This window comes from Lycorma delicatula, chromosome 13 (genome assembly GCF_047948215.1).
Source record: "Lycorma delicatula isolate Av1 chromosome 13, ASM4794821v1, whole genome shotgun sequence".
Classification (NCBI taxonomy): domain Eukaryota; kingdom Metazoa; phylum Arthropoda; class Insecta; order Hemiptera; family Fulgoridae; genus Lycorma; species Lycorma delicatula.
This window is the reverse complement of record NC_134467.1, coordinates 6,694,935-6,709,033: the sequence shown is the minus strand read 5'-3', so window position 1 is coordinate 6,709,033 and position 14,099 is coordinate 6,694,935. Positions and strand designations below refer to the sequence as shown.

At 29.3% G+C, this 14,099-nt stretch overlaps 1 protein-coding gene across 4 annotated transcripts in view; it reads left to right on the top strand.

Moving 5' to 3' along the window:
* RhoGAP19D (Rho GTPase activating protein at 19D) overlaps positions 1-14,099 on the top strand; it is a 448,570-nt gene that overhangs the window by 421,470 nt on the left and 13,001 nt on the right. For all 4 annotated transcript variants that reach the window (XR_012758648.1, XM_075381037.1, XM_075381038.1 and 1 more), the window contains 5 exons: positions 1,582-1,801; positions 4,751-4,859; positions 5,803-5,981; positions 6,672-6,862; positions 10,064-10,157. Coding sequence is in view for 3 of the 4 variants with exons in the window: in XM_075381037.1 (XP_075237152.1) it covers positions 1,582-1,801; positions 4,751-4,859; positions 5,803-5,981; positions 6,672-6,862; positions 10,064-10,157 (793 nt within the window). In the remaining variant the exon portion in view is untranslated. The remainder of the gene's footprint in view (positions 1-1,581; positions 1,802-4,750; positions 4,860-5,802; positions 5,982-6,671; positions 6,863-10,063; positions 10,158-14,099) is intronic.

The window sequence follows — 14,099 nt, the reverse complement described above, 5'->3', positions numbered from 1 at the left end:
TATTTCCAGTCCTTGTGTCTAATATTTACAGATCAACTGAGGTGACAAGAAGGATCAGTGTCGGTTGGGATTACTTTCTCCCAGAGTAATAATATTCATTAATCACTATGGTAAATAGTGTGAAATGTCACATCGCTGAATTTCAACTGCATTTTTGTAACTTTGGTTATTTGTTTCAATAGGGAAGAAGATAAAAAAGAAAATGCTTCATTCTTCACCTTCCCATAAGCTTCAGTTTAGGATATTTCTTTATTCTTGAAAATGTTTTTACTATTTTCAAGAGCAAATTGTGTCTAATACCAGGTCCCTCCATCTGTAAAGTTAACAGATATACTGTTTTTATAATTTTGCTGTAAATAAATATATTTTAAAAAACTGTAATGTTCTGATTTATTTTTTTAATTTATCCCTGGAGCAAAGAGGTTTATGGTTAAATTAGTTTCAGGTACATAAGTATAGACATTTTATCTAATAGAAATCTGGCAACATTGAGATACTTCACCTGCCACTTCGACCTTCTAACAATAAATCTGCTTATTGTAACTTAACTGTATTCTTTATTCTGATACTGGAATTCATAACAAAGCAAACACAAACAACATGGATGCACTGTCTTCATAAAATTTATAAAAATCTAAAAGTATAAAAGTTAATGGTTGTATATTTGGTAGATTCATTTGAAAACATTATGTTGGAATAATATTCTCAAATAATTTATTTATAGATATGAGTTAATTATTATCATTCAAGTAATGTCTTCAAAATCAGAACTCTGAAACAGGCTCTTTTTTTGGAGATTTATCATTTTGAAAAAATCTGTCTTGTAAAGTATCTAAACAACTTTTAAAGGTATTAAACAAAATCATAACCAAACAGGATAAATTTCTATTTAAATGTACGAAATCTATCAGCCCGTTTCTGAGTTATTTTTTTCAGACTTGACAGTTCAAATATTTTGTAGTTTATATCCGAAGGCTTGTGGAATATTGGAATATCTTAAGAATCAGTAATTAGTCAGTACCAAATAAAATTTAAATTTTATATATTTTGAGTTGTATTAAAATAAAAATATTATTGCCAATTCATTTGATGAATAAATTTCTAATCTCTCCTCTTTGCTAAAACACAACTACCACCTTTAAAACTGTAAACCGTTGTAAAATTGATTATTCTGTCACAAATAGTTAATTGTTATTAGCGTATAAGGTATGACTGCAGGCAGAGTAATATTGTCTAAACAGTATCACGTAATTGTTCTATTTTTTATTGCATTTTGTAGTTAGATATCTTTTATTAATTTCTTAAACATTTATTTCTCATTAGAAAAATATTGATTAACTGATCGTCATTGTACATTTCTTAGAAGACTTTTATTTATTTGATATCGTATTAAATATTTTATAGGATTTAAGTCGATAAAGTTATAACAGATCTGTATTCGATATTTTGTTAATATTGTTTGTATCATATATTTATCAAATAGTGGAAGGTACTTAAAATTCAGACAAAAGAGCATGTTGGCAACACTTTTTTCTGTTTCATTCTTATCTTATTCAATAAACTGTTCTCTTATATTTTCAGAGCTCATCTGTTTTATTGAGGCAAAGGTTCGATAACAAAGCTAAAGCGTTAAATAGAAAAGAACGTGTAACATCTGCATCGGATGATATCGTTAATGAACAAACATCATTAAGAGGAGGTCCGGCATCATCATCTTCATCGAATGTAGCTTCGTCTATTAGAGAATCTATATTATTTTCTGGAAACATTGCCAATAAATTACCAATAGATGATGAAACAAGTATGTGTCTGAACATTTTTTAAAACTTTATTTATATTAGCTTTATTATATTCTTGGGTACTTCTCAGTTATGAGCTATTTTTTACCCGACTGTCCAAAAAGGAGAGTAATATGTTTTGAGTGTAGGTATGTTTATGTTTCTTCCACCATAGCAGCTCAGTGACCAAACTGATTTAGATGAATGACCCCTCGTTGGAATCCTTATATTACTGGGAGTATCATAGCCTATATATACATATGTTTGTATATTTATAAAAATTTATGCAGTAGTGGAGATTTGCCAGTTGAAGCACAAACTTTAATGAATTGTGAACCGGGTTTGAAGTGAATGATTCAAATCAATCGAATGAATAAAATTACAAAAATAATAGAATTAAATTTACATTAAATAAAATAATATTAAATTAAAAAAATTTCTTTTTAATAATAATGGGTTTTCCGTGGGCACTGCATGTGAGGCTAGACCAATCATTGCCATCAATTTGTAACAACCAGGGTGCCTCTGGGGCACTGTTTTGGGAGGTGCAATGGGGTGCTATTATATCTGTGCAACCAATCTTATGATTTTCAAAATTCAAACAGGGTATTTGCTAGTATAATACAAAATCACAATGGAACCAAACCAGACCAAAAATTAACTAAATTGTAAATTTTTCTCAATGAACGCTAAAAAGTTTTAAATAATAAATAAATTGAAATAAAAAACTGACAATAAATCGAACTAAAAAAAAAGAAAACAAGGTATAGAAATAAAGAACTAACTGTTATATAGTATTTAATTAAATAAAATAGTAGATGACCAATCAACTTTCAGATAGTTTTAATTTGTTTAAATACATTTTCATTTAGAAATAGCAGGCATTTAAGGTAGTCTAATGATTAAGTACTCACCAGGTCTTATATCAATTTAACCCACTAGGTTAGTCTAGGAGTTAAACTCGTCATGGCAACTATGTTTTTACAGATATGAATACCAGATCATAGATATTGGTATTCTTTGGCGGTCGGATTTCAATTAACCACACATCTCAGGAATGGTTGACCTGAGTCTGTAAAATACTGCACTTTATTTACATTCGTACATATACATCATATATCATACATATCATCTTCACTCATCCTCTGAAGTAATACCTTACGGTGGTTCCAGAGACTATACAGAAAAGAGAAAGGTCGCGCATCGATAAGAAAATTTTGTCCTTCAATGAAAATATTTAAATATTCTATATTAAAGAGATCTGAATAGCATTAAAGAGCCCTCGACTGCATTTAAATAATTTTGTTGAAGGACAAAATTTTCTTATCGACCTGGTGAGGACTTTTAATCATTAAATACCTGCTATTTCTACAACATGAAAAATATATTTAAACAAATTAAAGCTGTCTTCTTCCTTTTTACTGTTTAGCCTCTGGTAATTACCATTCAGATAATACTTCAGAGGAGGATATGTATGAGTGTAAATGAAGTAGTGTAGTCTTGACAGTGTCAGTTTGACCATTCCTGAGATGTGTGGTTAATTGAAACCCAACCACCAAAGAACATCGGTATCCATGATTTAGTATTCAAATCCGTGTAAAAATAACTAACTTTAGTAGGACTTGAACGCTGGAACTCTTGGCTTTCCAAATCAGCTGATTTGGGAAGAAAATTAAAGCTACCTGAAAGTTGATTGGTTACCCATTATTTTACTTAAATAAATACTGGATAATGATGTTTAGTTCTTTATTTGCATACCTTGTTTTCTTTTTTTGTCTTAACAAAAAAAGAAAAATTAAACTAAGGTTTAATTTTTTTATATTTTTTAATTTTTTGTCAGTCGTGTTTTTTAATTTTTTTATTATTTGTTTCCTGCTGATAGAAATTGTTGATTACCTTTGACTGAATAAGTTCAATAGTACTAGCGGTAATCATATTTTGTTTGATATAAATCCAAGTAGTTGGTTTTTCATTGTAGCTAATACACTTGGTTGCTGAAATAATGTTGTAGTGGTCTTCCTACATACCCACAAAACACTTTTACTGTTATCACTCGGCACAATCTTTCTTTTGGTATTAATAAAAAAAATTAATCATACGTATCTTTTTTCAAAAGTTTAATATTATTTTTTTTTTTTTTTTAGATAAATAAATTTTTTTTTTATATATATTTTTAAAAATATGTTTTGCATGCAAACTGATACTTCAACAAATTCATTCTCATTTTACACTAATTTTTGACACTTTTCAATAACTTGGTTACCAGTTGTGTTAGTTTTCTCTTATATAGCATTCAAACTAATTTAAACTTTTATTTTATGCTATTTTTAATTTTTATTTAAAATTTCTGTCTTAAAAAGGGTTTATTAAAATTATATATATATAAAAAAAGATAGAATTTCATAAAGAAAGGAGTGATTCATGTATTAAGCTTGACTCCCAGTATTAATTAATTTAAATATAAAGTAAATAATAATGCAGCAGAAGAAAAACTATTTTTTAAAACAATTTCTTTTTCCATTTATTGATTATTTACCCTTTTGTTGATGTTCTACCTGCATTTTTTCACAGAGCAGTAAAATTTTATAGCAGGAAGTATTCAGTTTCACTAAATTTTGTTGTGTATTTACATAATGTGCACTTGCCATCCATTTAGAAAATTATTCTCAACTTTTGTGGAAGTCAAATTATAAGATGATTCTGTTTATTCTCTTTTCTGAGAAACCTGTAGGCTTCTGTCGACAATTGCTTTTTATTGCCACTTGTTATCGGTTTAGTAAAGCACGTTAACAGATTACACTTATTAAAATTCTTATAAATGTACTATTTATTTTTTCTTTAGCATCTTATGATTTATAAAATAGGGTTTTTTTAATCGTGCTTTTTTATAAATTTATTGCAGCCAAATATTTGTTCATTTCTTTGATTATCTTATACATGTTTTGTTAATTTAACATTTTTTCACTATATAGGTGAAGACGTAAAGCACCCAGAAAGTACCGAACAAAGCGTTATTGATGAAGAAGGTGCTATAAAGACTTACACTGGCCTATCTTCAGCTACTCAGGAACGAATTAGAAGGTATGGTACAAGACTAATTTTAATTATCAATATTTTTAATTTCTATCATTGTTTCATATATTTATATTACCCTTATTTGCCTTCTACATACATACACACACACACACACACACACACACACACACACACACACACACAAGCATATTTGAACTAACATTTATTTACTGCACAATGTGGGATTTGTCAGTGTTTGTGTTTTAAATCTCAATGTTACTTTGGTTTGCTATTCTCAAGTGGGGGCCATGCTTCTCATGCGACTGACATTTTTGAAGAGCAAAGGTAAGCAATTACAGTTTTGTTATACTGTATTACACTGTTGATTGTAAACATAAATTTATTGAATAAATACTCTAGATATAAATTTGTACACTTGAATTCTGTACAGGAGTACTCAAATTTAAACTTTAATATTTATTCAAAAATTAACATAAAAAAGGTAAATTACACTGTTATTTTTCAACATAGCCCTTTTCAATGCACAGGCACTACCTTTTGGGTAGCTTTAGTATTTTTTTAGAAAGAACTTTTTGTGGCTGCTGATGAATCCACTCTCGAATATCCTCAGTGACTACTTCATTGAAACAAAAACCTTTTACTTCCTTCAAGCTTCTTTTAACAGTTCAAAGCATGGAAGTTGGAGAACACGAGGTCCAGATGTTGCAGAATAGTTTGCTTTAATTCACAAATTATAGGCATCATAGAGTAGCCGCTTGAGGGTGGGTACACATTATTCTTTTAAAAAACAGACTGTTTTTTACATTTATATATTGTATATTATTCTGTTATATTGTGGTAATTTTTAGTCCCATTATTCATGACTTTACCTTATATACAAGAAAAAATAACAGTGGACATACCTCTTTTCAAAAAAAGTTCTCAAAGTAGTTTTATTTCAACCGTTTATCTTATGGGACTATTTTTATTTTTCATAAAATATTTACAGATTTGAAATGGAAACCAAAGCGATGTTACATCGTGATGCAAGTAGAACTCGATTAGGAGGCCCTAGTAAAGAAGAAAATAGAGAATGGGAAAGACAAAGAATAGATAGGGAATGGCAACAAGCGAAACGAGAACTCGAAGTTGACGATATTTTAGATCGCATCGCTGACAACCCGTCAGGTTAGTTATAATTTATTAATTTTTTCTAACTTAAAAAACTTAAAGATACATATTTCTGTATTCTAGACAACAGTAGCTTATGATTAGTTTTAATAAACATTGCTTATTTACATTACTTTTTTTAATTTATCAGTATTTTGTGTTTATTTACTGCAAATTACTGGGTTTTTTTTCATTCAGACAACTTTTTTTTACACCTTCCGTAATTTTAAATAAAAATAAAAGTGATTAAAAAAAATAATAAAAGTGGTTTCAATTTTTTGAAGTTTATTTTATTTGTAAAGGTTATTTCATAATTATAAGAGCTTAAATTTAGGTTTTTCTTTTCTTATTGGTCAATATATAATATTAAATAAAATCTGTAAATGTTTAACCCCCAGACAATTTTGATTGTTATACCTCTTTTAATTTGTGTTTTTTATGTACATTTTTTAAGTTTATCAAATCCCAATTTGTCGACATTAAAATACATTGTAATCTCAAGCTATTACTTATTATAGAACAAGGGAAACTCTTTTGGCTAAATAAATAATAACTGCTGTTAGTTAATTATTTGCACCTATGTAGAAAGCATAAATAGCTTTATGTTCTTGTAATGATTTAGGACATAATTATGCAGGAAAGATGTAAATTAATTGATAGAATGCAATTTTATTTAGTTTTCTTAATTTTTGTTGTTTGTTTTATTAGCTATTGCAAAGAAAATAGCTGATCAGGGAGAAAGCACAAGAAGGGATTTAACAGCTGAAGGTACACCTCATCAATGTAGAAATGAAGTAAACCTGGACGATGTTACAAATACGATATTAACTGGTGATAATACAAATTCTGTTGTACAACCAAGTAGTAATCTCAAGAGATTAAAAACTGGTCGTGAACAGGTATGTATTTTTTATATTTCTTTAACATAATTTTTATGAATTTAGATTAAATTGTAGCATTTAATCTATTAACAGTTTATGATATATAGCCTATATTATTCTTAACCTCCTTTAATTCACTACTAAAATTTCTGGAGTGACAGTTTATTTTTACAGTCTTTGAATACATTTTAAATGACATAGTAAGTTTTACATTACTTATATTACATTATCTTTAGAAAATTTTCATTGTTTTTATTTTGTAATCCAAATTTACTTTAAATTTGTCCCGAATTTTAATAGATTTAAAACGGCATCAGTCTTTGTATTCTTTGATTTTTCTTTCACTATATAGTAAAAAAATTTGTAGAAGATGTATTAAAAAAAAAAGGTTTGGTGTGGGCATGTCTCCATACATCAATGTACATTGATTATCATGTTTACAATTGGTCTACCTGTCAGACACTTTTTAAACACAGATATGAAAAAATATATCATCAAATCTCACAAAATTCAAATCAAATTTAAATCACAAAATTTATCATCAAATTTCTAAGTTTACCGATTGATTCTGGTAAGTGAAGATTCGATAAGAAAAATAATTCAAGATGCAGAGTGGGTACCTGTCTGTTGTAGCTGAATTCTTGTACTACAAGCAATTGTGTTTCAGATGGTTAAAAAATATGGAGGGAGAAAAATGTCTTCTAATTTTTACAGCAGTATAAAGGGAAAATAATTTAAAAAAAAACTTAATACAATATGTAGGTTTTCTATATGTTACCAGACAGCAAACAGCAATCTATGGTATCATACTGGTTCTCCAAAATCCAAGGAATTCAAGACAAAAATCTCTGAAGATTAATATGGATTCTTTCTTAGAACAATCATGGAATTTATAGTTTAATGTGCAACATTCAGTGTAAGAGCATATTAACACAAATTCCAACTGAATGGATAAGAAGCCCACCATGATTCCATTGAAACCCGGCCGGGTCTTTATTCGTACTAGAACTGCAAATTAACTGACGTACCTCTGCTTCATTAGTCTCCACAGATAAACATCAGAGCAAAAAGCAGCAACTTCCTCTTGGACTTGCAAATGATAAGAGGTTTCATTAGTCATTACATCATCAGGTTAATAAATCATTCGATAGAATATTTAAAATTTCTGCTTTATTAGAAACAACACCTTGCTGGGTTGAGAGAGCCAACAAAAGAATATTTTTCTTACGCTTATGCCCTAGGACTATACATAACATTTTAAGGATCCTTATTTCCTTTCTCTCTAACAAAAAACACCAAGAATCCCTTTTTGATGTTCTGACCGAATGAAAATATTTAGACCTCTGCCTTCGATAATCATCTACCAAAAGTACTCGGCGTTCAGGGTCACTCCACCTCTGAACAGCTCACCTGAGATGGTTCATGGACTGTTTCAACAATGACAACTGTCTAGTCCACCAAAGGACAATTCTCTCTCCACCCAAACTACAGGGAATTGAATTCTCAGCGGCATAGATGAAAGCCAGAGAAAATCTTTTTGCTAGGTCTTCCAACTGAATACCATCCAGACTTTGGTCTAAGACACAGAGTTTTAGGCCAGTTCGTCTTTCTATGCAGGAATGCGAGAGGACTGGCCTAAGAGCATACTATTCAAACTAAAAAATCACGTCTGATACAAAATAAAAGGCGTGGTAACTTACTGAGTTCCAGTGTTGTATTGGTGCATGACCATGTGCCGCACATGACATTGAATTTACATAACTTATTCTGCTGTGAGCATTAAAGTCATCCCTCTAAAGTCCAGACTTAGTGTTGTTGAACAATTTCCATCTCTTTATGCCCTCAAGAAATTATTTGGTGACTAGAATTTCTTCATTCAGTAATACAGACACAAGGATTTGTTCAGAAATGGTTAGGAGACAAACAGTAGAACTTTATGAACCGATTATGTTCAAATTTGTGCCAAGATATAACTGCCTCAATTTGCATAGTGACTGACTTGAATCGTAGATTAATGTATACAGAATTTAATTATAATAAGATAATTATTTTTTTCTAATTCTTTTTCTTTTTTGTAATTTCTGAATGCTATTTATTTTCTGTATGTATCTGTTATATATAATTATAATAAAGTTAAATGATCATCGCTTTATTAATTATTATGATTAGTTTAATAATAAATTTGCAATATTTTTTATATATATGAAGTTTATATAATTAAGTAACTAACTTAATTTAATTAGTCGCTAAACTATATGACAGAATGGTGTACCCTCTTTGTTTTTTATCCAGAGGTTTTTCAGGTTTGAACCCCAGTAAGACATGATCTATTTCATATAACAAAAATTTCCATATTACATTCTTCTCCCTTGTACATTGGTGTCAGAAAAAGATGTTCAGCTAAATTGCCTGTCCTTAAAAAACATGAGAAAACGATCGTTCATAGACAAAAAAAAGGAGAATTAAATTAATTCTTTAAAAATAAGCACGTCAATAGTCTTAATTCATTCTTAAAACTGTAAAAATGTGTTTCGAATAAATGAAACATAAATTAGAAAAGCATAAGACAAGTTTATAGCCAGTGAAATAAAATAGTTTAATTTTTCAAATTCCTAGCTTTTATAGGTTAACCTTTGTGCTTAGATTTAAAAATTAGTTTAGTCTATAACTTTCCTAATACCAAAATAATAATAGATATTATTATCCAGCTAAATAAAGTTTGTTTACATGTATGAGGAGTGTTCAATTATTATAGATTTCTATTTTAAAAGGTATCTTAATAAGCTTATGTAACTACAAATTCTTTCATTGATTATTTACACAATTATTTTGTACAAGAAATATTTTTTGTATTTATAATGTGCATATTGACATTTGTATTTGTTTACTCTAGGTTTCTAATTACGTAGCTTCTTGCATTTTAGTTTTAGTTACACATTAACCTGTAATTCATCATTCAATCTTTTTTTGAGAATAATTAGAAGACCCAACTGGTATTTGGAAAGATGAGATCAAGTATAAGGTTAAGGAGTGGTAGTGAAATTAGTTATCTACCTATCAGGATTGTCATTATGACATGCATTAATAGGGAGATCCACTGTAATACTTCATTTCAGTTATCTATTTGTTTCTAGTAGGTTGTTGTACACTTTGAGAAAATCATTTTAGGACACTGTGTTATTTAATTATTTGTTTGTTGATTTTGGTTTTTTTTTACAGAAAAGTGATTTATCATTTAATGCCAGTGGATCACTCGATTCATTACAAGGTAGCAGCGGCAGTGATCGTCCAAATAGTCATGCTTCAGATGATGGTATATTAATTTTTCTTATTAATTAGTTAATTTTGTTTTAATCTTTCCCATTATTACATTGTAAATTTGATGTTCACAAATTCTAAAATTCTGGATGTGTAGAATGTTATTTAATTATCTTATTTGTAGATTGTTATATTCACAAAAGTAGGGCGCAAGTTAATTTCACCTTGCTCAGATATGTGTTCATCAAACTCAAACATCTAAAATCACTTGAACTTAGTTTTAACCGATCAATAAGTTTAAGTTATAAGTTATAGTACAAAACTTTTTCATTGTTCTGACTTAAACTTTTATAAAATTTATAATTTTAGATATTTTTTAAAAGTTAAAATAAATCCAGTTTTCTGGTTACCAGTTCTTTTATATATTATCTGGAAATGAATCCTTGGTCAAACTTGTTAATCTTTGTTATTTTTGGTAGATAAAAAGGACACAATACTGTCTGATTTATTTTAAGAAACTGCTGTTTACGTCTACAATGAATTTATTTTATTTTCTTGCTTGATTATCATGTAATATTAATAACTAACAAAAAATTTACCTGTCATGACTTCACTTTTGTATTTAATTTTAATACTGAATTTATAATGAAGCCGATGCAGTTCCTTATCTTTATGTGTTGTATAAACTTTCAAAAGGTCATTGCACATTTGACTTTATAAACTTAACATTATTGTTAAAGTTTAATTATAGTTATTAAAAATTTGAAAGTAACAGAAGAGTATATATAAAAGAGTGGATGGCTGTAGAGTTTTGGGACACAGTACGGTTTATTTGATAACACTTCTAAGGATTAATTTGTTCAAGCCTGCTTAGTCAGTTGCAGTACCATTTGGTTTACTAATCATTTTAGAAAGTAATGAAGTAAGCTCAAATCTAGCGATAAAAAAGCTAAAAGGCATTATTAGAAGTAATCAAATTTCTAAGCCAGTTTTTTTTTGACGATGCAAGAATATCTGCGTTCAATTTTAATTGTTACAGAATGGCATCATCTTATTGGAACCAAACATAATTTAACTTCGCTTCTGTGAGTTGATCGATGTGATTAAATATAAAATTACAAAAAACTTTTATCGATAATATAGAAACAAAAGCCTGTAGCTTGGGTGACTTAACATTAGCATCAAAAACTTTTAGAAATTACTCTATATTATATTATATAGATTATTAGAAAAATTTCAAAATGACTTCATTTTATAAAACTAATGTGGATGTGTTGGCTAGGAAAATACTTTTTCGGATAGTTTAAAACGTGGACTCATTTTTAATTGTTAAAACTATGACGTTTAATCATTTAGTATATTTTCAGTTTATGTTCTGAGTATCAGTATGTTATCGCTTTGCTAAATACAAATTATGAATTATAGGTTGATAATATTAACACCAAGCTAAGATATTTATAATCATGTATTTTATCTTCACTTGTTTTTAAATTAAAATCATGTTTTATATAATATGCAGGCAATGATAACGTGAAAGCATTTTTCACCCCAAAAGAAAAAAACTGGTGATTCAAAAAGAACGTCACAACTTTAAATAAAAACTTTGTCTAACTTAATCTATATAACTTTATCTAAATGTTTAACTTTATCTAAATAAAGTAAACATAAAACTTTATTTAGATAATTTACAGATTTGGTTGAGGTCTCATTTCATAGTGAAATGCATCATAAAGTTTTGACTCTTGTAGTTCACTAGCATTGAATTCGGCCACCAGTGTTATTTGAAATGGATACATTTACTGAACAGAATGTGCTCGCTGCGTGTTTTGGTTGTACGATGTTCATACGTTGAACTGCAGTTCAACGTAATTTTCATAGAAAGTAGACGTTAGAGAACCTCCTACAAGGCATACAAATTTACTCTTGGCACCAAACCTTCATTGAGACAGGTTCTGCTAAATATACAAGATCACCAGGATGTCCGTGCATTCCAGAAACTGCTGTGGAACAACTCAGAGAAAACTTTGCACATAGTCCAAAGAAATCAACTCAAAGTGCTTCAAGTGAGACTGGCATTCCACAAACAACTGTTTGGTGCATATTATGTAAACGATTGTACTAGAAGCCATGCTAACCAACTGTGGTTCAACACATTAAAGATGATGACAGATTTGCTCAGCTCCAGCTTTTTGTGGAAGTGATGCGTAGAATTGCAGACAACAGTACATTTTTAGACGATGTAATTTTTAGTTATGAGTCAATGTTTCACATTAGTGGCAAGGTGAATGCCCATAACTGCCAAATATGGGGTAACAAAAACCCTCATGAAACTTTACAGCACATTCATGATAGCCGTAAGGTCAGTGTTTTTGGTGCCCTAAGCAAGCAAAGACTGTACATCTTCCAGGAGGCAACTGTAAATGGTATCATTTATCTGGACAAACTTCAAAATTTTCTAATTTCTCAGTTAGACTAGGATGACAAAGATGGACACCATTACTATCAGCAAGACGGGGTACCACTTACTACCGCCTAGAAGTCCAAGATTTTCTTGATACTCCATTCCTGGGTTGGTGGATGGGCCATGAAAGTCCAATCCCGTGGCCATCTTGTTCCCCAGATTTGATCCCCGCTAGATTTTTTCTTGTGGGGTTTCATTAGAGATCAAGTTTATGTACCGCCTTTGCCTGCCAATCTTGATGAGCTAAAACTTTGAATTAATGCCACAGCTGCAGAGGTAATGCCCGACTTGCTGGCTAAAGTCAAATGAAATCGACTTCTGATGGGATGTATGTCGCATTACAAATGGAAGCCATATCGAACCAAAGTTAATGTCGGGTGACAAACTTGATGTGCTTTTCTATGAAATGAGACCTCAGCAGAATCTATAAGTTATCTCAATAGATCTTTATATGGTTTCAAAGTTGTGAAGTCTGTTTTGAATCGCCCAGTATAATAGGTCTGTTCATTATGTAAATTCAAGATACTGTTCTATATGCATAGCATAATGTGTATAATTATGCACACATCCTGTTTGTACATGTGGCATGGAGGGATCCAATATACTGAATCAAATCTATGTTTCTTACAGTTAAAATATTCTGCTATAATTTTTGTAGAAGTTTCACCTTGCAGTTCCATATCTATGCATGTAACTTTCCATCGTTAAAAAAAAAATTATTTACAAACGCACTGTGGGACTGGTAATAACATTCAAAATTAATGTGTTTCCACTAAAAGCAAAATCAATCTCATTAGCAGAAAAAGTAAAACAGGATCATCCACCCAAAACCTGAGTGGCACTGTTCATGCTAGGAAATAATTTAAGTTGAAAATAAAATAAGTTTATGTTTTTATGGGTTTTTTTTAGCGAGATAATTTTAATTTTGGAAGTAGATTTTATGAACATAAGATTAAATAATTTGAAGTGATGTGATTTTTATGGGTTTATTAAGTGAAATAACTTTTAGTTTAAAGAAAGAAAATTTTTTTTTGAACTGATAATAAAAAAATTGTTAAATCCTTTTAACATAACTAGTTCTAGTAAAGAACACTTTAAATCTGTGTATTTTTTGAGGATTTATTTTGTCTACTGTACATCCAGTATTTTTATGTGAAAAATCTGATTACGTATTTTACACCCTATGTTCAATCTTTATACTGGTGTTCTATTTTATATAAAGTATAATATACGAAGAAAATATAATATTTAACTGAGATCAATAATTTAAACAAAACTGCAGTTTATTACAGGCCTTTTTAAAGTGGTAAGATGGTCATGTGATATAATTTTTATTGAAATTGTTTAAGATAAATGATTCTTTGAGTAGTTCTGTTTTTTAATCTATCAGCAACCAAAAATGAAAAAATCATTCTAGTAATAAGGGTAATTTTTTTTTTACTGCATTCAGTTAATATTTAAAAGAACTCAACCTTTTTTAAAATTGTCAAATTGTTATTCAATAACTTTATAACTATAATGCATACTTCTGTAATC